This window comes from Salminus brasiliensis, chromosome 6, assembly GCF_030463535.1.
Source record: "Salminus brasiliensis chromosome 6, fSalBra1.hap2, whole genome shotgun sequence".
NCBI lineage: Eukaryota > Metazoa > Chordata > Actinopteri > Characiformes > Bryconidae > Salminus > Salminus brasiliensis.
Window position 1 is genome coordinate 3,553,039 of NC_132883.1, and position 22,781 is coordinate 3,575,819.

Consider the following 22,781-nt stretch of genomic DNA (forward strand, 5'->3'; position numbering starts at 1 on the left):
GTAAACGCTACGTGAACGCTGGAACTCCAGCCTCAACCTGTCAGAGTCTGAGCAGCCTGAATGGCCTGAGCTGCCCTCTGCGTGTTTAAGTGTGTGTTTAAGTGTGTGTGTGTGTGTGTGTGTGTGTGTGTGTATTTCTGGGTGTGGACAGTGAGGTCTTTGTGCACAGTGCTACTCCTCACATGTCGGTGTGTTTTAACGCTCCAGTGTGTGCTGAAAAACAGCCGTCACAAGGGGGTGGGGAGAGAGAGAGAGAGAGAGAGAGAGAGAGAGAGAATGAATATAAGGAGAAGAAGAGAGAGACAGAGAGAGAGGATATAATGAGAAGAGGACAGTGATAGAGAGCGAGAGAGAGAGAGAGAGAGAGAGAAAGAAATAGCAACAAAAGAGAGAGAGAGCGAGCAAGAGAGTGAGAGAGACTGCAACGAGAGAAAAGAACGAGAGAGACAGAGAGAGGGAGGGAGAGAAAGAAAGAGAGAGAGAGAGAGACAAAACAAAGGCTGTTTTGGTCTTCAGCTTGTTTCTCTGCTCTCTCTCTATTTCTCTTTTCTGTTTCTAGCTCTCTTTATCTCTCTCCCTCCCTCCCTCCCTCTCTCTTTCTTTCTCTCCCTCCCTCTCTCTCTCTTTCTCTCTCTCGTTCTTTTCTCTTGTTGCTCTCTCTCGCTCACTCTCTCTCTTTTGTTGCTCTTTCTTTCTCTCTCTCTCTCTCTTTTCTGTTTCTAGCTCTCTTTATCTCTCTCCCTCCCTCTCTCTTGCTCTTTCTCTCTCCCCCCTTCTCCTTCTTCAATCCTCTCTCCTTTCTATCTCACCACTCGGTTATACTCTCTCGCTCTCTCTCTCTCTCTCTCTCTCTCTCTCTCACTGTCCTCTTCTCATTATATCCTCTCTCTCTCTCTCTCTCTCTCTCTCTCATTATATCCTTTCTCTCGCTCTAACTCTAGCTCGGTCTCTCTTTCTCAAGAGATTCTAGATTCAAAGAATCTCTCTGATGTCATTTTCTCTCTCTCTGTCTCTCTCTCTCTCTCTCTCTCTCCCTCCCTGTATACCCAATCCATCCGCCCCCCACCACCCGTCCCCCATGTCGCCTCCCACGTCTCCCCGTTAAAGTCTGGTGTCTCACCTCTCCCTGACGAACTCCGCCAGCTCTTTGGTGGCGATCTGCCCGTGCTTCATGTTGTGATAGAGAACGTCGAACCCCGCGTTCTTCTCCCCCTGAGAAACACACAGACACAAGCATGAGACCGGCTGTGTGGGAACCGACCGGCTGCTCAGAACATGCATCACAGGCCTGAAATACACCGTAGGTGTTAAACCCCCAACGGCTCTGTAAAAGTGGCCTAACCAGACTGCGGCCGCGCTGAGGAGAAGGACAGGCTGGGACATGTGGAACCTCAGGCGCAGCTCAGTGGAAGGCTTCACATCCGTTAGAGGAGCCTCAGCCCTGTGAGGAGCCTAGGCCTCTGAAAGCTGCTGATCCGTCGTTAGATTTAGGCCTAGAACCTCAAGCGTTAAAGCAGCATTATGTGAGAACTGGTGTTTTTTGCTCCTGGGCTCCCCCTACAGGTGGGTAGTTTAATTCACTTTTACTCCACTCTTGTAAATGCAAAAATCATTACGGACATCTGTGCACATGCATTTCTGGACAAGCTGAGAGAAGCTCCAGAAGCTTGATCTGAAGGTGGAGCAGCATGTGGGCTGAGGCGGTAGAGTAATACTACAGGATTTTACACTAATATGACTCTATGGGTTACGCAGCATTACACAGCAGCAGTTCTGGAGAGAGGTTCTCCTCCTGCAGCTCCACCACCAAACCTCCATATAGTGCAGTAGCAGCAGCAGCGTTCCGGCCCGGAGTGGGAATAACGGAGATGCTGCTCTCCCCCCCGTTACAGTCAGTGGAGCATCAGCATGATCCTGAAGATGCTGTTCTAAGGTAAAATTACTACATACTGTTGCTTTAATACCATCAAATCAGATCTGGGCCAGAACCCGTCCTCCAGATCTTTATCTTCAGTGGAATCTATTAAAGAAATTTGATTTGCACTTGATTTGTATTTACAGCAGTGGAGTAAAAGCGAATTACACTCCCACCTGTAGGGGGAGCCCAGGACCAGCACAAAGAGACTACATAGGCACTATGTGTTTTCTCTCCAGTGTCTTATTTTAATCACAGAAAGTGCCTTTAACCCCCATCAACTGTCGTCCATGTGGGTGTCTGTTAGCCGATTTAGCAGAACCGGGAGTTAGCGTTCTCCTCTAAGCTCGTTCAGCTGTCCGATGATAGTGTGTTTGGGGACTTGGGGGAGGGTCTTAACTTGTGTGGGCGTATTATGGGGGGGGGGGCAATCAAAATAAATCTAAATAAATAATAAATAGGACACCCTTGGTTTCCTGGATTGACTGTGTAGCACGTGTAACCTTTTTAGGTCAAACACCACACACACACACACACACACACACACACACACTAGAACCAAAATAACAACAAAACACGGAAGGGCTGAGTGAGGCTGTCTGCGTGTCGGGCGAGACACAGCGCTCCACTACAACTCCAAACACTCGGCTGATCCTCAGACGATAACCTTACCGACTACATAACCACACACATCCTGCAGGTCAGACCCGGGCAGGGTAAAAATAGACCACCCTGTGCTGTTCAGCTCGCAGGAGAATGTCAACAGAGAGAGAGAGAGAGAGAGAGAGAGAGAGAGAGAGAGAGAGAGAGAGAGACACACAGTGTTTTGTGTTAGACACTATGTGAATTCCTGCTTGACTTAGTTTACATTCTGAACTGAATGAGCTGGTGTGTGTGTGTGTGTGTGTGAGTCGCAGGCAGTGTGTAGTGTAGCAGCTGCTCTACACGTCTATAAATACAGCAACACTTTACACTGACACTATTCTCAGGTAAGAGAGGAATTGTTGGAATGCCTGCTGACTTGGGATGTCCCGTCACACACACACACACACACACACACACACACACACACACACACACACACACACAGAAAAGAAAAAAAGAAAAGAAAAAAAAAGATCCGAGGAAAATATATTTATTTGGACAGTAAGCATTAACATTAATTAATAAAGTAATAAATCAATCAATCAATAAATAAATATATTAATTAATGAATTAGCTCAGTACAGTCAATTTTAACATTTTCAATCTATTAGCCGATTTGGCAGAACTGGGAGTTAGTGTTTATGTTTATTTGGGTTTATTCTAATTTTATATAGAGTTAATTACAGGTATACACTCTCACTGACCACTGACTTTATGTTTATTTGGGTTTATTCTAATGTTATATAGAGTTAATTACAGGTAGACACTCTTACTGACCACTACATTATATTTATTTGGGTTTATTCTAATGTTATATAGAGTTAATTACAGGTAGACACTCTCACTGACCACTGACTTTATGTTTATTTGGGTTTATTCTAATGTTATATAGAGTTAATTACAGGTAGACACTCTTACTGACCACTACATTATATTTATTTGGGTTTATTCTAATGTTATATAGAGTTAATTACAGGTAGACACTCTCACTGACCACTGACTTTATGTTTATTTGGGTTTATTCTAATGTTATATAGAGTTAATTACAGGTAGACACTCTCACTGACCACTGACTATGTTTATTTGGGTTTATTCTAATGTTATATAGAGTTAATTACAGGTAGACACTCTCACTGACCACTGACTATGTTTATTTGGGTTTATTCTAATGTTATATAGAGTTAATTACAGGTAGACACTCTCACTGACCACTACATTATATTTATTTGGGTTTATTCTAATGTTATATAGAGTTAATTACAGGTAGACACTCTCACTGACCACTACATTATATTTATTTGGGTTTATTCTAATGTTATATAGAGTTTTATAGATAGACACCCTCCTTATCCACTGACCTTATGTTTATTTGGGTTTTTTCTAACGTTATATAGAGTTAATTACAGGTAGACACTCTCACTGACCACTACATTATATTTATTTGGGTTTATTCTAATGTTATATAGAGTTAATTACAGGTAGACACTCTCACTGACCACTACATTATATTTATTTGGGTTTATTCTAATGTTATATAGAGTTTTATAGATAGACACTCTCACTAACCACTGACTTTATGTTTATTTGGGTTTATTCTAATGTTATTTAGAGTTAAAGTCAGTTGGCGGTGAGAGTGTCTACTTGTAATTAACTCTATATAACATTAGAAAAAACCCAAATATATATAATTACAGGTAGACACTCTCACTGACCACTGAATTTATGTTTATTTGGGTTTATTCTAATGTTCTATAGATTGTAACACATTAAAATACACTTACAGCTCAGTTTTCTTGAGTGCTCACTATATGATATAGGAAATAAATGAATTATGGAGTATTTTGAATTGGGTCAGAGTGAAGGCCTCAGTCGGAGCCTCAGCCTGCGTTATATAAAACACAGTTAGCTGCACAGTCATCCAGTAAAACAGCAGAAGCACTAAAACACCTTTAAAGCCCTGATCACTGCTGCAGAGTGACAGACACAGCAGGTGCTCTTCAGGGTGGAGAAACCTGATCCCAAGAAAACTGAGCTGCCCTGCTCCTCCCTACTTCACAATACAGCTGGTAACACACACACACACACACTCACCTAATTAGTAAACTAGAATTTGTCCCGTGCCTCTTTACTTCAGTAACAGACTCTACTCTTCTGAGAGGATTTTACACACTCTGAACATTGCTGTGAGGAAGATTTGATAGCACTGAGCCACACAAGGTTCTGATGCTGGATGATTAGTTCTGCCACTCCAACTCATCCCAAAAGTACTGGATGGAGCTCCACCATCATCATCCAAGAGAACACCATTCCTCCACTGCTCCACAGCCCAATACTGGGGGGCTTTATGCCCCTTCTATTGGCAGTACTTTTCTACAGGGCCTAGACAAGCTGTGTGTGTATGTGTGCATCTGAGGATCGCACGGCCGGTGGCCCCACACCTTGGGAGCAGTTGCTCGGTGACGGGGTTCCCGTGGTAACAGCCAGAGAGAGGGAGAGGTGCACAACTGGTTATAGAAAGGGTTATAGACATGCAGTGTGTGTGTGTGAGGTGTGTGTGTGTGTGTGAGGTGTGTGTGCGGGTGGTAAGAGTTAGCGTCTATTAGAGATTACTGAACAGCTCCAAACAGCATGATGCTCCAGAGCAGAACTACAGAAACAAACGTCAGACCCCAGGATTTTTGGACGAGCTGTTCCTTCATCAGATACAGGTCCCGAAGCCCACCCTCCTCCCTCCCGCTCAAATCAGCTGCAACAAGGCTCACATTAGCTGAAGGCTTTTAATACAAATGGTTCACATGACAGCAATTACACTAAATCACTTCCCTCAAACTGTAACAACACTACTCTACTAAGTACTTCGATATGTAGGCTGTGATTTAACCCCCCCCCCCAACTCAACTCAATGGACCTGCCAATCATTTAGGCCTATAGATTTAGTCTGACCTAACTGACCTCTCTGAACTGATCTCCTGCGTTTGGCTTCGCTTGCCAAGCTAATTTGTAGTAGACAGCCTTCCTCCCTAGACAGTAGAGACAGGGTCGACTCTTTGTAATACCCTTGATTTCAGGTGTCCCAATACTTTTGGACAGTGTACCTCAACTGACTGCCTGCAACTGACTTCTGTGTATCAGTGACTGGAGAACTGGTGTTCGGAGATAACCACTGCTGTGTGTGTGTGTGTGTGAGAGAGAGAGAGTGTGTGTGAAAGAGAGAGAGTGTTTCTGAATGGATTCTGTGTCACGGGACATTCCAGCGTCAGGATGCTTGAGGCAGGCAGGCACCGCACAGTCATGGGACACACACACACACACACACACACACACACACACACACACACACACACACACACACACAGGCAGAACATCTGGTCTGTTGCTCTTCTTCTTTCTTCTAGTAGAGAAGATCCAAGGCCTTTCTGAAATCCCTCTCAGGTCAGTCATTCAGAAATCCAGCTCAGTCCAGTTTCTAATATGGGCGTAATGCTGACCACAGGATGACGCACGACTCCAGAGCTCCACTGAGACGTGTTATTATATCAAACCATGACATACAGTGTGCTGGACGCAGCGCTCAGCTGCAGTCCGGCTACCGTTAGTCAGCCAGAGAGCACATATGCATGCCTATGTAGTCTACTTAGCAAATTACACAGATCAGCCATAACATTAAGACCAGCTGAGGTGGCACTGATGATCAGGTGAACAGTCGTAAGAATCTGAGACATAAAGAACCAGACTGTGAGGTTCTAGACAATGACTGACTGGGTCAGAACATCTCCAGAACATCAGGCAGGGCAGGTCTTGTGGGCTGTTCCCGGTGTGCAGTGGTCAGTGCTCCAAAGAAGAACGACCAATGAACTGGGGGCAGGGTCATTGATGCTTATGGAGGCCCCACCCACCTCACAACTTACAGGGCTTAAAGGATCAGCTGCTTACGTCTGAAGGTGTCCAGATACCACAGGTCACCTTCTGAGCTGCTTTGTACCTAAACATTATAAGGTAAGTGGTTATAATGTTATGGCTGATTGGCACTTTTTTAAGGGGGCTCCCGATTTCCCTACAGTGGAAAAATTAACCCTCTCTCTGCTGCGCCTGGTACCTCACCTGACTCCTTCCCCAGGGAAACACATGGCCTGGTCTAGCTCAGCACAAGCAGCACAGGCTGAAGATTAGCATAATTAATGCATATTAATGACCTTAATCGAAGCCATCATCATCATCATCATCATCATCATCATCATCATTATCATCATCACAGGTTTTGGCATTAACACATGAAAAATCTGCATTACACACACACACACACACACACACACACACACACACACACACTAAGCTGGCAATTACCATACAGAAGACAGAGGTACTGAGAGGTGTAGAGGGAAGAGGAGACAGAGAGAGATGGAGAGAGAGAGAGAGAGAGAGAGAGATAGGAAGAAGGAGGAAAGAAAGACAGGAGAGAGAGAGAGGAGAAGAGAAAGAGGAGGAGAGACAGAGCGCGAGAGGGAGGGGAGGAAAGAGGGATGAGAGAGAGAGAGGAGGACAGAGTAAGGAGAGGGAGAGAGATGGAGGTGAAGGAAGAGAGAGGGGAGAGGAAAGAAAGAAGCAGGAGGAGGAGAGAAAGAGGAGGAGGACGAGGAGGAGGAGGAGGAGGAGGAGAAGGAGGAGGAAGAGAGAGTGGGGAGGAAAGAAGGAAGGGAGAAAGAGGAGGAGGACGAGAGAGAGGAGGAGGAGGAGGAGGAAAGAGGAGGAGGAGAGAGGAGGAGGAGGAGGACGGGATGATAGAGAGCAGAGGGGGAAAGAGAAAGTGGGGAGGAAAGTAAGAAGGGAGAGAGAGAGAGGAGAAGAGAAAGAGGAGGAGAGACAGAGCGCGACAGAGAGGGGAGGAAAGAGGGATGAGAGAGAGAGAGAGTAGGACAGAGTAAGGAGAGAGAGAGAGAGAGAAAGAGAGAGAGAGAGAGAGAGAGAGAGAGAGAGATGGAGGTGAAGGAAGGGAGAGGGGATAGGAAAGAAAGAAGGGAGTGAGAGGAGGAGAGAAAGTAAGGAGAGACAGAGCGCGAGAGGGAAGGGAGGAAAGAGCGATGGGAGAGAGAGGAGGACAGAGAAACAGATGATAGGAGGAATGGCGCCTCGGTCATTCCCACTCCTGCTTCTGGGTCTGTCCGCTTGTCCAGAAAAGCACATGTACAGCTGTCCATGAGGCGCAAAGCACAGCAGAACTGAACATGTAGAGCAGATCTGGCTCAGGCAGCATCCTCTCCTCCCTGCAGTCAGACGGAAACGCTGCAAATCCCAAACCAGCGCTGGCGTATTAAGCCGCTCTTTATAGAGACACTGAGATTTGAGCGGCTCTGAATATCCTCTAGACTGCGCTCTAAAGCACAGAGAGGCAGAGTCTTTAAGGAAGCAGTCGGAGCCAAATTAAGAGTGTGTTCCCGCGCTGAGACGTAATTAATTAAAGCTTTACAGTAATTACCTAAATGGGCCTCCTCACTCACTTTCACAGCTCTGTTAACACACACACACACACACACACACACATACACACACACACAGACTGAGAGACACAGAGCAGAGCTGAGCCAGACCTGATCTATACACTGGCAGCGAGTATCTATATGTAATATGTCCCATATTGTATAATTTACATGTAAACACGCATGACCAATATTGACAAAAGTATTGGGACACACCTCTTAATCACTGAATTCAAGAGTCTCATTCAGTCCCATTGCCACGGATGTATGAAATCAAGCCCCTAGCCCTGCAGTCTACCTTTCTGACACACATCAGTGAAAGAACTGGAGGTTCTGAAGAGCTCACTGAAGAGCTCCAGCGTGGTTCTGTATGTAATAGGAGACACCGCTACACCAACAACAACAAGTCAGCTGGTGAAATTTCCTCCCTCCTAGATCTTCCTCCATCAGCTGTGAGTGGTGTTATTATTGAACAGTGGAAGAGTTTAGGAGGAACAGCTCACAGAGAGCAGCTCAGTGTCCACCGAGTGTCTGTCAGACCACGTAAAGTTACAGAGCGGGGTCAGGGCCGAGTGCTGAGCTCAGAGCAGAGTGCAGAAAAGCCTCCAACTGACTCAGTAACTGCAGCAGAGCTCCAGACCTGCTGCTGCTGGTAGAGCTTAGAGCAAAGGGGGACCAGCTCCTTATTAATAATGCATATGCATTGTCATCCCATTCAAGCTCCTGTAGGTATAATGTGAGGTTAACCCAATATGCATGATGTCCCAATACTTTTGTCCATAAAGTGTATTACATATAGGCCTTTACATGTATGGGGCAGATTACCTTCGTACATAGGTGTGTACAAGTATATTTAATATATCCCATATGTATTATATCCAAGTGTGTACATTAGTATATAATACATATGGGATATGTTACATATAGGTGTGTATCAGTGTATATAATATATAGGGTATATACAAGGACTACAAGGAGCTTATACCCCACCAACCAGCATCACACTAAACAATGCAAGAAACCTGTTATTTCACTGCTGCTTTAAGAAGGTTAGCAGTGTCTTCACTGATTCTGGGAAGAAGACTAAAGCCTTCTCTCTGCTCCCTCTGTGTGTGTGTGTGTGTGTGTGTGTGTGTGTGTGTTGGGGGAGCAGGTTCTTTTGAGCTTTCACACACAATGGAGGAGGTTCCCATTCCAACAGAGAGACAGACACACAAAGCCAGCCAAACACACAAGGATGAGTGATCCCTCCCGCCCACACACACACACACACACACACACACAGACACACACACACAGACACACACACACACACCATCAACAACTTCACTCCAGCCACACAGCAGCAAAGAGAGGCTGATAACACTGAAACACACTCACACATACACACATCCCTAACGATAAAGTTACTAACCCAAACCTCAATAATGATCATCCTGGCCCTTACCCTAACCCTACTAACCCTAACCCAATCATGATCATACAGACCCTAACCCTACTAACCCAATCATGATCATACAAACCCTACTAAACCAATCATGATCATACAGACCCTAACCCTACTAACCCAATCATGATCATACAGACCCTAACCCTACTAACCCAATCAGGATCATACTAACCCTACTAACCCAATCATGATCATACAGACCCTAACCCTACTAACCCAATCATGATCATACTAACCCTACTAACCCAATCATGATCATACAGACCCTAACCCTACTAACCCAATCATGATCATACAGACCCTAACCCTACTAACCCAATCATGATCATACTAACCCTACTAACCCAATCATGATCATACTAACCCTACTAACCCAATCATGATCATACTAACCCTACTAACCCAATCATGATCATACTAACCCTACTAACCCAATCATGATCATACTAACCCTACTAACCCAATCATGATCATACAGACCCTAACCCTACTAACCCAATCATTATCATACAGACCCTAACCCTACTAACCCAATCATTATCATACAGACCCTAACCCTACTAACCCAATCATGATCATACTAACCCTACTAACCCAATCATTATCATACAGACCCTAACCCTACTAACCCAATCATGATCATACAGACCCTAACCCTACTAACCCAATCATGATCATACAGACCCTAACCCTACTAACCCTAACCCAATCATGATCATACAGACCCTAACCCTACTAACCCAATCATGATCATACAGACCCTAACCCTACTAACCCAATCATGATCATACAGACCCTAACCCTACTAACCCAATCATGATCATACAGACCCTAACCCTACTAAACCAATCATGATCATACAGACCCTAACCCTACTAACCCAATCATGATCATACAGACCCTAACCCTACTAACCCAATCATGATCATACAAACCCTACTAACCCAATCATGATCATACAGACCCTAACCCTACTAACCCAATCATGATCATACAGACCCTAACCCTACTAACCCTAACCCAATCATGATCATACAGACCCTAACCCTACTAACCCAATCATGATCATACAGACCCTAACCCTACTAACCCAATCATGATCATACAGACCCTAACCCTACTAACCCAATCATGATCATACAGACCCTAACCCTACTAAACCAATCATGATCATACAGACCCTAACCCTACTAACCCAATCATGATCATACAGACCCTAACCCTACTAACCCAATCATGATCATACAAACCCTACTAACCCAATCATGATCATACAGACCCTAACCCTACTAACCCAATCATGATCATACAGACCCTAACCCTACTAACCCAATCATGATCATACAGACCCTAACCCTACTAACCCAATCATGATCATACAAACCCTACTAACCCAATCATGATCATACAGACCCTAACCCTACTAACCCAATCATGATCATACAAACCCTAACCCTACTAACCCTATCATTATCATACAGACCCTAACCCTACTAACCCTATCATGATCATACTAACCCTACTAACCCAATCATGATCATACAGACCCTAACCCTACTAACCCAATCATGATCATACTAACCCTAACCCTACTAACCCTAACCCTACTAACCCAATCATGATCATACTAACCCTACTAACCCAATCATGATCATACAGACCCTAACCCTACTAACCCAATCATGATCATACTAACCCTAACCCTACTAACCCTAACCCTACTAACCCAATCATGATCATACAGACCCTAACCCTACTAACCCAATCATGATCATACTAACCCTACTAACCCAATCATGATCATACTAACCCTAACCCTACTAACCCAATCATGATCATACTAACCCTAACCCTACTAACCCAATCATGATCATACAGACCCTAACCCTACTAACCCAATCATGATCATACTAACCCTACTAACCCAATCATGATCATACTAACCCTAACCCTACTAACCCAATCATGATCATACTAACCCTAACCCTACTAACCCTAACCCTACTAACCCAATCATGATCATACAGACCCTAACCCTACTAACCCTACTAACCCAATCATGATCATACAGACCCTAACCCTACTAACCCAATCAGGATCATACTAACCCTAACCCTACTAACCCTAACCCTACTAATCCAATCATGATCATACTAACCCTAACCCTACTAACCCTAACCTCAATCATTATCATACTGGCCCTTACCCTAACCCTACTAAACCAAGCCCTACTAACCACAACCTTAAACCCTAGCCTCAAACATGATCATACTAACCCTTAACTCTAACACTACTAACCCTGCCCCAATAATCCTAACCATAGCCCTAAAAATGCTAACACTATTACCTAAAATCCTAACCCTATTATTATAACGCTACTAAACCCAACCCTACTAAACCTACCCATAACTCTACTAATCCCAACCCTACTAAACCTACCCATAACTCTACTAATCCCAACCCTACTAAACCTACCCATAACTCTACTAATCCCAACCCTACTAAACCTACCCATAACTCTACTAATCCCAACCCTACTAAACCTACCCATAACTCTACTAATCCCAACCCTACTAAACCTACCCATAACTCTACTAATCCCAACCCTACTAAACCTACCCATAACTCTACTAATCCCAACCCTACTAAACCTACCCATAACCCTACTAATCCCAACCCTACTAATCCCAACCCTACTAAACCTACCCATAACTCTACTAATCCCAACCCTACTAAACCTACCCATAACTCTACTAATCCAAACCCTACTAAACTTACCCATAACCCTACTAATCCCAACCCTACTAAACCTACTCATAACCCTACTAATCCCAACCCTACTAAACCTACCCATAACCCTACTAAACCTACTCATAACCCTACTAATCCCAACCCTACTAAACCTACCCATAACCCTACTAAACCTACCCATAACCCTACTAATCCCAACCCTACTAAACCTACCCATAACTCTACTAAACCCAACCCTACTAAACCTACCCATAACTCTACTAATCCCAACCCTACTAAACCTACCCATAACTCTACTAAACCCAACCCTACTAAACCTACCCATAACTCTACTAAACCCAACCCTACTAAACCTACCCATAACCCTACTAAACCTACTCATAACCCTACTAATCCCAACCCTACTAAACCTACCCATAACCCTACTAATCCCAACCCTACTAAACCTACCCATAACCCTACTAATCCCAACCCTACTAAACCTACCCATAACTCTACTAAACCCAACCCTACTAAACCTACCCATAACCCCTCCTAAACCTACCCATAACCCTACTAACCCTAACCCTACTAACCAAAGCCCAATCCTTCTAATTAGACTAAAGTACACATGAACTAATTAGACTATAAGACTAAACACTGAGATTCCGTTTCCAGGACAGGGATTAAGCCTAGTCCAGGAGTACACAGCATTCTAAATGAAAGTCCTGCATGAGCACAGCTGTGTGTAAATGTGTGTGTCCCCCAGGGGCCGTTTCATTAGTACTGCATGTAGTATGCATTATCACCACATCACTGCTGACTCACAGAGGAGCTAACTGACCGGCAGAGCTTTACTGAGTGACTGATTTTATCTGAATATTCGGGACAGTCCTCCCAAACTGACCCACACTGCGCCCTCTCAGCATGGCCTTCAATACACACAAAATACACCTCTGTAACACCTGATCCTGAGCTCCTTTCAGTTCCGCCGCTGCGTGCTGTGATCCACTGTATCAGCACTTCCTCCTACTGCCTCTGCACTGCCCTCCACTTCCCCCTCGCGCTCTTCCCCTCGCTTACTTCCACTGCTCGCTCTGTCTGTCCCTTTCTTCTGCTCTTAAAGTGGGACACACCTGAAATAGCTCAGCCAGGTGTGCAGAAAGACGGAGCAGGGCCGTCCCCAGGGAGCTGCTGACAAAGGCCTGGCCCAGTCCACTCCTTTACATTCTCTCTCTGCCCCTCTCTCTCTCTCTCTCTCTCTCTGCTTGACAGTACAGCATGACTAGCAAACAGCAAAGTACATTCAGCAGCAAGCACACCTTCAGCTTTCTGCCCTGCGTCTCAAACCCACAGCCAGAGATGGGTACTACGTATACTATGACTATGTCCAAATATTTGTGGACACCCCATCTAATGAATGCATTCTGACACAGATGTTAACAGTAAAAGTAACAGAGGCTGCCTAGCTAGGCCCATTAATACATGTTTTGTTTGGACAAAAGTATTGGGACACCTAAGATATTCATTGTTTCTCCCAAAATCAAGGGAAATTTAAAAAAATATTATTTTCTAATTTAAATTCTATTTAATCTCTATTACATTTTGGAGCATTGCTGTGAGTTGACTTGATTGCATTCAGACACAAGAGCTTTACTAAGGTCAGGAGGTTGGATGAACATCCTTTATACCCCTCTATAGCCCACGCCTGGCATTAGGCATTAGCATGGTGCCAATAGGTTCATCATGTGTATCTGCTCCAGAGAGTCCTATTCTATTGGCAGTACTTCTCTACAGGCACTAGACATGCTGTGCGTGTGTGTGTGCATTTGCACATCTTTGTCAGCAATGGATGAAAGTTAAAAAAGCTGAATGCATTCATTAAAAGGGTGTCCATAAATATTTGGACATGTGGTTCATGAAAAAGCCTAAAAGCAAACAGCTTTTCCACCGCAGGGTCGAACGGTTCTGAGCATGGAGGGTGGTTAAGGAGTATGCCTACCTAAAGACCCCTGGGCAGAGCGTTGAGCGATGTAGTGGGCCAAACCGGGACTGAACCAAGTGACTATCTAATCAAGTCAAAGGCAGCCGGACTCGGCAGCGATCCATCTATTCACATTCACTTACATTTATAACATTTAGCTGAGGCTCTTATCCAGAGCAACTTACAAGGTAACTTGTATTACAGATGTGGGCCAATGTAGTATTAGGAGTCTTGCCCCAGGACTAGGCAATAGATCACCGGCAGACAGTGGTGTTATCTGTTGCGCCACACCAACCACACATTACCAAAGAGCTGACGGTCCACTGTCCAGCTAACCGAGGCTTAAATCCCACCTGTTTAGAGGATAAGGCCTCATATCTGAGAGCACAGAGTGGAGGGAACAGGGGTAGGAGTGTTTCCCACTATTTTTAGGATCATATAGTAGACTGGCTCATCCAGGTTTGCTTGCTTTCCCTGTTACTTGAACTTGAGCATGTCACGGTCACCACCCGTGACATCAGCCATGACAGAGGGTGGATACCCTCTATAAGGGAAGGGGATGAGCTGGGCCCCATGTGTAACCCCAGTTGTCATCTTCCTCTTTTCTGTGGCTAGATTCCTCCATTCCCTGCTGGAATCAAGTCATAACCCTGTGGTGTAAAAAATAAATAAACACACTCACCCAGAAATTGTTCTTGAAGTACGCCATCTCCATTTAGAGTGTTTCCTATAGCGATCTGTGGAGGAAAGCAGAGAACATGGTCGGCTTTTTCTTTATTGCATTCCGAAACATCCTTCATTACCGCAGCCGGATCGGCAGAGCTCCGGGAATGCAGAACAATAAGAGCAGTGCAGACGGGAGCTGTAAGGTCGCTGCGAGGCCACAGAACGGATCACCCTGCTCCAACAAGGTGAAACCGGGGCACTGCGGAGAATCCGGCGGGAATCTAAACTCCCTCGGGGGGGTCGCCAACAAAAGGCCATAAAAGGGCACCTTTAACAGCATGAAAGCAGCCCAGAGAGAGAGAGAGAGAGATAGAGAGAGAGAGAGAGAGAGAGAGAGAGAGAGAGAGAGAGAAAGAGAGAGAGAGAGAGAGATACACAGAGAGAGAGAGAGAGAGATACAGAGAGAAAGAGATACAGAGAGAGAGAGACAGACAGAGAGAGAGAGAGATACAGAGAGAGAGAGAGAGATACAGAGAGAGACACTTATATAACCAGATACTAAGGCGGTATAATTTACTCTGTAAGGACAAAAGTATTGGGACACCTGCTCATTCATGTTTTCTTCTAAAATCGAGGGTATTAAAGAGCTGATCCTGCTTTTGTTGGAGTGACTGTCTCTACTGTGCAGAGAGGATGTAGAGCTTCCTACTAGATTTTGGAGAAGCATTGCGGTGAGGATTTGATTGACTGCAAGAGATGTTAGGACTCTTATTGGTATAGAACTGAGCCTGGGAACTGAACCCAATGCCCAGTGTTGTTACCCACCACTCTACACCAACCTTCCAAACTCAGCGGCTAAACTGTACCAGAGGGCTCAGGGCGGCTAACGTCCGTTAGCATTCCTGGTCGCTGGACTTCGTAGCATTCCTGGTTTTTCTGGACTTGAAGAGCTTTAACGTCTGCAGATGTTCATAAGCTCCCGGATTCCCGCGCAACAAAGCATCAGCCGCGGGTCATACTACCACCTGATTACAGGTCAGTGAGCACCGGACTGCAGGTGTCAGAGTGAGAGTCCTGTTATTTCGCTGAGGCTTCATCACTGCTGGCACCTTCGGCTGCCCATCCAGTGCTGACCGCAGGGGTTTTCTCTGGACAGTGCTGCCGCTCTGGCACGAGCCAGGGCTTTGGGCCAGAACTCTGCACGGACTCGCACTGGACAGGAAAACACTTAATTACACACACACACACACACACACACACACACACACACACACACTTCTAAGAAAGTACCAGAAAAACATCACTTTTGCAAATTGATCATATTTGTTTTAATGACTGTTAATCAATATAATAATAATAATAAGAATAATAATAATAAAAAAATAATAATATTTTTTTAATATTATTGTATATTCTACTACTGTATAAGTGGTCATCCCGGGCTTGTGTGTATTAGGCCTGATCAAAATGATATACAAGTTATATAAAGTTATACAGATACCAATTTCAGGGAGCTAAAATGAAATGACCAATCACAATCAGCAAATATTATTATTAGAATATTTAGATCTTACTTTTAAACTGCAGTTGTTTTAGTCAAGCACTGCTTTACTGACAGATCATATTTCTTAAATTCAAAGAAACAGTATAAATGTAATATAATAATAATATAATAAATATAATAACAATAATAATAATAATAATAATAATAATTATTATTATTATTATTATTATTATCACTGTGCAGTGTGTTCACTGTGCAGTGAACACACACACACACACACATCAGTGAAACACACACAGTGCACAATGAGTACACGTGTCCGGAGCGGTGGGCAGCCATAGCTGCGGCGTCCGGGGAACAGAGAGGGTGAAGGGCCTTGCTCATGGGCTCTACAGTGGCAGCTTGCCGAGCCCGGGTATCGAACCCACAACCCACAACCCTGTCATCGACCTCACTGTACCATATTTTGCTGTCCTCATACACTCTGCCTGAGCTTTAGGACCGTGTCTGAAGTACACAGGTTTCGTTTGTGCATTTAATTTGTTCTCTTCTAATATGTACACAAGCTCTACCATCCTTTTCTCTCCTATACTTCCACCCCCCCCCCCCCAACAACCCTTTAATTAACTGGGCACCAGCACCAGCCGCAGAAGGCAGGAGCTTGGCAGCGTGTCCGGGTCCAAAAATAAGCCACAGCAGTCGACTCTGAGAGCTACACAAAGCAGGGTCATGGAGAAATGGGGCCAAACAGAAAATGTACAGTATAGAAAAAGGACAAGGGAGCTGCTGCACCAGCAAGGTTTATCTGTTTAATATATGACAGAGGCCATGTGCGCCCCCTACACTTCCTGTAGTGTACTGCAATCCGTCATAGTCATTAAGTGCATCACCGAAGTGAAGGAAACCCTAAAACCATCAGCTGGAGCCTCTTGAGATACGACACTGTGGATTTGAGGGGTCATAGCCATGCTGTAGAAGCACATGAAGAGCTTGTTAGTGAGGTCAGGATGTTGGATGATCACCAATGGTGGGGGGCTTTATACCCCTCTAGCCCACGCCTGGCATAATCAATAGGTTCCTCTAGGTTTATCTGCTCCAGAGAGTCCTATTTTATTGGCAGTAATTCTTCTCTACAGGGACTAGACACGCTGTGTGTGTGTGTGCATTTGCACATCAGTGTCAGCAATGGGTGCAGCTTAAAGTAGCTGAATGCATTCATTAGAATGGGTGTCCACAAACATTTGGACATGTAGTGTAGGGCTGTATGAGACAGACACACATCACAGTATGGATGGATGATCTCTCCAGCTCTACAGAGACGTGTACAGGTGTCCCTGTGAGATCTGGCCGGCTCTTCAGAAGCTCCGTCAGACGATTCCTCCTCTGAGCGCTGTCGAACAGCCTCCACAGCTGCTCCCGCTGGCCGCAGCAGACTGAGTGTTGGCGGATCCATCTCCCACGCTGGGATTCTGGAAACGCCACAGTGAGCTCTGGGCTCAGGTCCGGGTTTCCACACCTAAATAAGGCTTAGTCAGAGCTCGTTAAGGGTCCTCAGCTGAGATTTGCTAATTGATCGTCTGATAAACGTCCACAAACAGGTTCATCTGCATCCCTGCGTTCACCTGCCTGGAAGATACTCGCCGAAAAGGGAGGGGGGGGGGCTATTCTAAGGTTATATAGTTTTAAAGTTAGACACATTCACTGACCCCTGACTTTGTTTATTAGGGTTTATTCTAATGTTATATAGAGTAAATTACAGGTAGACACTCTCACTGACCACTGACTATGTTTATTCGCGTTTATTCTAATGTTATATAGAGTTAATTACAGGTAGACACTCTCACTGACCACTGACTGTTTATTCGGGTTTATTCTAATGTTATATAGAGTTAATTACAGGTAGACACTCTCACTGACCACTGACTATGTTTATTCGGGTTTATTCTAATGTTATATAGAGTTAATTACAGGTAGACACTCTCACTGACCATGTTATGGCTGATGGTGTAATGGTGTTCTGTAGTGGTTCTCTGCTATAGACTGAACCGCTCGGCTAACGCTAACACACTCGTACGTCTTCATCTCCTCCTCATTACTGGAGTGAAAGTCTCCGGCCTTTAAGGAAAATTAATTGTCTCACACCAGACAGCCAACAAACTGCACACAATAAAAACACCATTATGCAGCAGAGCACCCTCAGAGCACCAACCAACTCCACCCTGTTACCACCAACACACACACACACACACAGACAAAATCAAAACAGAGAGACAGACAATCAGAAAAAGAGAGAGAGAGAGAAAGAGCGAGCTAGAGAGAAAGAAAAAGACAGAGAGAGAGAGAGAGACTGCCAATAGAATAGGACGCTCTGGAGCAGATAAACATCAACCTATTAGCCTCGATTTCAGAAGAAATGATGAACTAACAGGTGTCCAAATACTTTTGTCAACATATTGTATCAATTAAAAGGGTTTTAATAAACCCCCAAATATGAAAACATGCTACCACTGTATATGAGAAGGCAGTAGGTCAAAATTTTTATCGGGTCTCACATGTTCCCCTGTTCTACAAACAGCCGGTGCCGAACAGAAGAGCTGCTTCAGTCTCTTTTTTTTTTGGAGGGGGGGGGGGGTTGTGGGTGAAGGGGGACGTGGGGGAGAAGCCAAGAACAAGACTAGCGAGTCTGCTCGGGTTCTTAGCAGTCCCATCTGTCAGGCCCAGAGAGTTTTGGGTCAGACAGAGCTGGAGGAACCACGGGCTTCGGGCTTCGGGCTTCATGCGCAAACATTTACATCTGCTGCGGCGAAGCAGGAGCAGATCTGCTGTTACCGTATTTCCATATTCAGATCAGGCTCCTGCTCGAGGCCGAACTGCAGGAGCTACTCACCTACAGCTCCGGTCGGAACATCATGGACACACATGACTGTGGGGTCAGTACACGTCTATCAGCCATAACATTAAAACCACGGCCAGGTGAATCAAGTAAGTAAGTAGCACTGATGATCCGGCTCCAGTGGCTCCGGTCAAGGGTGATGGAGGTGTTGAAGCAGGAAACTGGGCCAAGCCTAAGAGTCACCTGAGACACCCTGACAAGAACCATACAGTGATGCTCCATGGGATTGGGTCTGAACATCTTCAAAGCAGTTTGAATCCCATGCCAAACCCATGCCATTGGCCTGGACAGACGAATATGGCCTCCAGCCTTGCCCTCGATTGGTACTATGATCATCAGACAGCTGAAAGATGATTGGCGATCGATTTGGAGCATTTCTATTGGTCCGTTCATCATGAAATTCTGACACGACGTTAAGAACAACTGCCAGATTGGCAAAAAGTCAAACGGTGAGAACTGGGGCGTGGGCTGTGGAGCAAACCTCCCACACTAATCATATCTGGAGTAACTGGAGTAGCACAGGTTCACGTCTACCTGCCCCAGAGAGTCCCATTCTTTTGGCAATACTTCTCCACAGAGACTCGACCAGCTGTCTGTGTGCGTGTCATGCATCTGCACATCAGCATCAGCAATGGGTGCAACGTAAAGTCGCTGAATTCATTCATTAGAAGGGGTGTCCACAAACTTTTGGTTGAGAACTGGGTACTGAGGACATTGGGGGGCTGACCAGAGGAACTGCTCGGCTAGCGGAACAGGGTTAAGCTGCGTGCTGCAGCCTCGTGCTTCCGCAGCTCTACCTGGACCGGGGGAGAGCATGAGAGCCGTGATCATTTCCTGTGAGAGGCTTTGTGCTTCCTCTCAGCCGGATCTCTGCAAAATCCCCAGCAGCAGCAGCAGCAGCTGAACTCTACAGCCCTCAAACAGCGCAGCACAACAGTAAACAGTCAGGTGAGGAAGTGAGGACACCCCATTAAGACCACCGTCTTTATTATTATATTTAAACATCTGGACGTTTGCTCTTCATGGGATCAACACTGAGGGATGGAGGTCATCTAACTAGACCCACACAACTGAAGAAATGCCTTTAAAAGAAAGAAAGACAGAGAGAGAGAGAGAGAGAGAGAGAGAGAGAGAGAGAGAGAGCGTACGAGCTAGAGAGAAAGAAAGAGACAGAGAGAGAGAGAGAGAGAGAGAGAGAGAGAGAGAGAGCGTACGAGCTAGAGAGAAAGAAAGAGACAGAGAGAGAGCGTACGAGCTAGAGAGAAAGAAAGAGACAGAGAGAGAGAGAGAGAGAGAGAGCGTACGAGCTAGAGAGAAAGAAAGAGACAGAGAGAGAGAGCGTACAAGCTAGAGAAAAAAAGAGACAGAGAGAGCGAGAGAGAGAGAGACAGAGAGAGAGACATAGAGAGAGAGAGAGAGAGCTAGAGAGAAAGACAGAGAGAGAGAGAGAGAGCGTACGAGCTAGAGAGAAAGAGAGAGAGAGCGTACGAGCTAGAGAGAAAGAGAGACAGAGACAGAGAGAGAGAGAGAGAGCTAGAGAGAAAGAAAGACAGAGAGAGAGAGAGAGAGAGAGAGAGAGAGAGTGTATGAGCTAGAGAGAAAGAGCGAGAGAGAGAGAAAGCTAGAGAGAAAGAAAGACAGAGAGAGAGAGAGAGAGAGAGAGAGTGCGTACGAGCTAGAGAGAAAGAGAGAGAGCGAGAGAGAGAGAGAGCTAGAGAGAAAGAGAGAGAGAGCGTACGAGCTAGAGAGAGAGAGAGCTAGAGAGAAAGAAAGACAGAGAGAGAGAGAGAGAGAGAGAGAGAGCGTACGAGCTAGAGAGAAAGAGAGAGAGAGCGAGAGAGAGCGAGAGAGAGAGAGAGAGCTAGAGAGAAAGAAAGACAGAGAGAGAGAGAGAGAGAGAGAGAGAGAGAGAGTGCGTACGAGCTAGAGAGAAAGAGAGAGAGAGCGAGAGAGAGAGAAAGCTAGAGAGAAAGAAAGACAGAGAGAGAGAGAGAGAGAGAGAGAGAGAGAGAGTGCGTACGAGCTAGAGAGAAAGAGAGAGAGCGAGAGAGAGAGAGAGCTAGAGAGACAGAGAGAGAGAGAGAGAGAGAGAGAGCGTACGAGCTAGAGAGAAAGAAAGAGACATAGAGAGAGAGAGAGAGAGAGAGCGTACGAGCTAGAGAGAAAGAAAGAGACATAGAGAGAGAGAGAGAGAGAGCGTACGAGCTAGAGAGAAAGAAAGAGACATAGAGAGAGAGAGAGAGAGAGAGAGAGAGCTAGAGAGAAAGAAAGAGACATAGAGAGAGAGAGAGAGAGAGAGAGAGAGAGCTAGAGAGAAAGAAAGACAGAGAGAGAGAGAGAGAGAGAGAAAGAAAGACAGAGAGAGAGAGAGAGAGAGAGAGAGAGAGAGAGAGAGAGAGAGAGAGAGAGAGAGTGCGTACGAGCTAGAGAGAAAGAGAGAGAGAGCGAGAGAGAGAGAAAGCTAGAGAGAAAGAAAGACAGAGAGAGAGAGAGAGAGAGAGAGAGAGAGAGAGAGAGAGAGAGAGAGAGTGCGTACGAGCTAGAGAGAAAGAGAGAGAGCGAGAGAGAGAGAGAGCTAGAGAGAAAGAAAGACAGAGAGAGAGAGAGAGAGAAAGAAAGACAGAGAGAGAGAGAGAGAGAGCGTACGAGCTAGAGAGAAAGAAAGACAGAGAGAGAGAGAGAGAGAGAGAGAGAGCGTACGAGCTAGAGAGAAAGAAAGAGACATAGAGAGAGAGAGAGAGAGAGAGAGAGAGAGAGAGAGCGCGAGCGAGAGCGTACGAGCTAGAGAGAAAGGAAGGGACATAGAGAGAGAGACTGCCAATAGAATAGGACACTCTGGAGCAGGTAAACATCAACCTACTGGCCTCGAAAAAAAAAAAAGAAAAAAAAAAAGATGAACTAGCAGGTGTCCAAATACTTTTTTGTATTAAAAGTTTTTTTTAACCCCACAAATATGATAACATGCTACCACTGTATATGAGAAAGATTTATCTGGAGAGGGTTTTTTATTGATGACTGAAATTGGGACGCAGCCTTAGTCCGGTTTGCTCTTGATGGTTGAAGTGAGTGGTGAAGATCACCACCATGGCCAGAGCTCTCAGAGGCCGTCAGAAAGATGGCTGCAGATGCCGAGGAGTCTGGGAAGGGGTTTCAAGAGGTGCAGAACCACCCACGTCTACACTGATGGGTTCTCTGGGCCTGCGAAAAGCCCTGCTGATGGAGGTTTCACAGTTAGATTTCTAGGAAGCTGAAGTTGGCTTCTTACAAGAAGTTTCCATTCCATCTTAAATGGGGCAGCAGCTGCGTTCTGAAACCTGTACAGGAACCGGAAAATCTGAATGGGAAGCTGATGAGTAAGCTAACCATACCATGCATGCACCCCAAAGAGTTGTCCCATTGGTGCTACTCGCAACGTGCCGACTCAGGCTTTCAGCTAAATGGACTAACACTTAGGCCAACCTTGGCATGATGCCTGGAAGGTTGTCGGGTTCAATCTCCTGCACCGGCAGGAAGTAGGAGG

General features: G+C 45.3%; 1 protein-coding gene across 3 annotated transcripts in view; it reads right to left on the bottom strand.

Moving 5' to 3' along the window:
- Positions 1 to 22,781, bottom strand: part of fcho1 (FCH and mu domain containing endocytic adaptor 1) — a 69,293-nt gene that overhangs the window by 35,134 nt on the left and 11,378 nt on the right. For all 3 annotated transcript variants that reach the window (XM_072681347.1, XM_072681348.1, XM_072681345.1), the window contains exons 2-3: positions 14,881 to 14,935; positions 1,121 to 1,212 (exon numbers count right to left, since the gene is read on the bottom strand). In XM_072681347.1, the coding sequence (XP_072537448.1) occupies positions 1,121 to 1,212; positions 14,881 to 14,913 (125 nt within the window). In that variant the 5' untranslated portion in view covers positions 14,914 to 14,935. The remainder of the gene's footprint in view (positions 1 to 1,120; positions 1,213 to 14,880; positions 14,936 to 22,781) is intronic.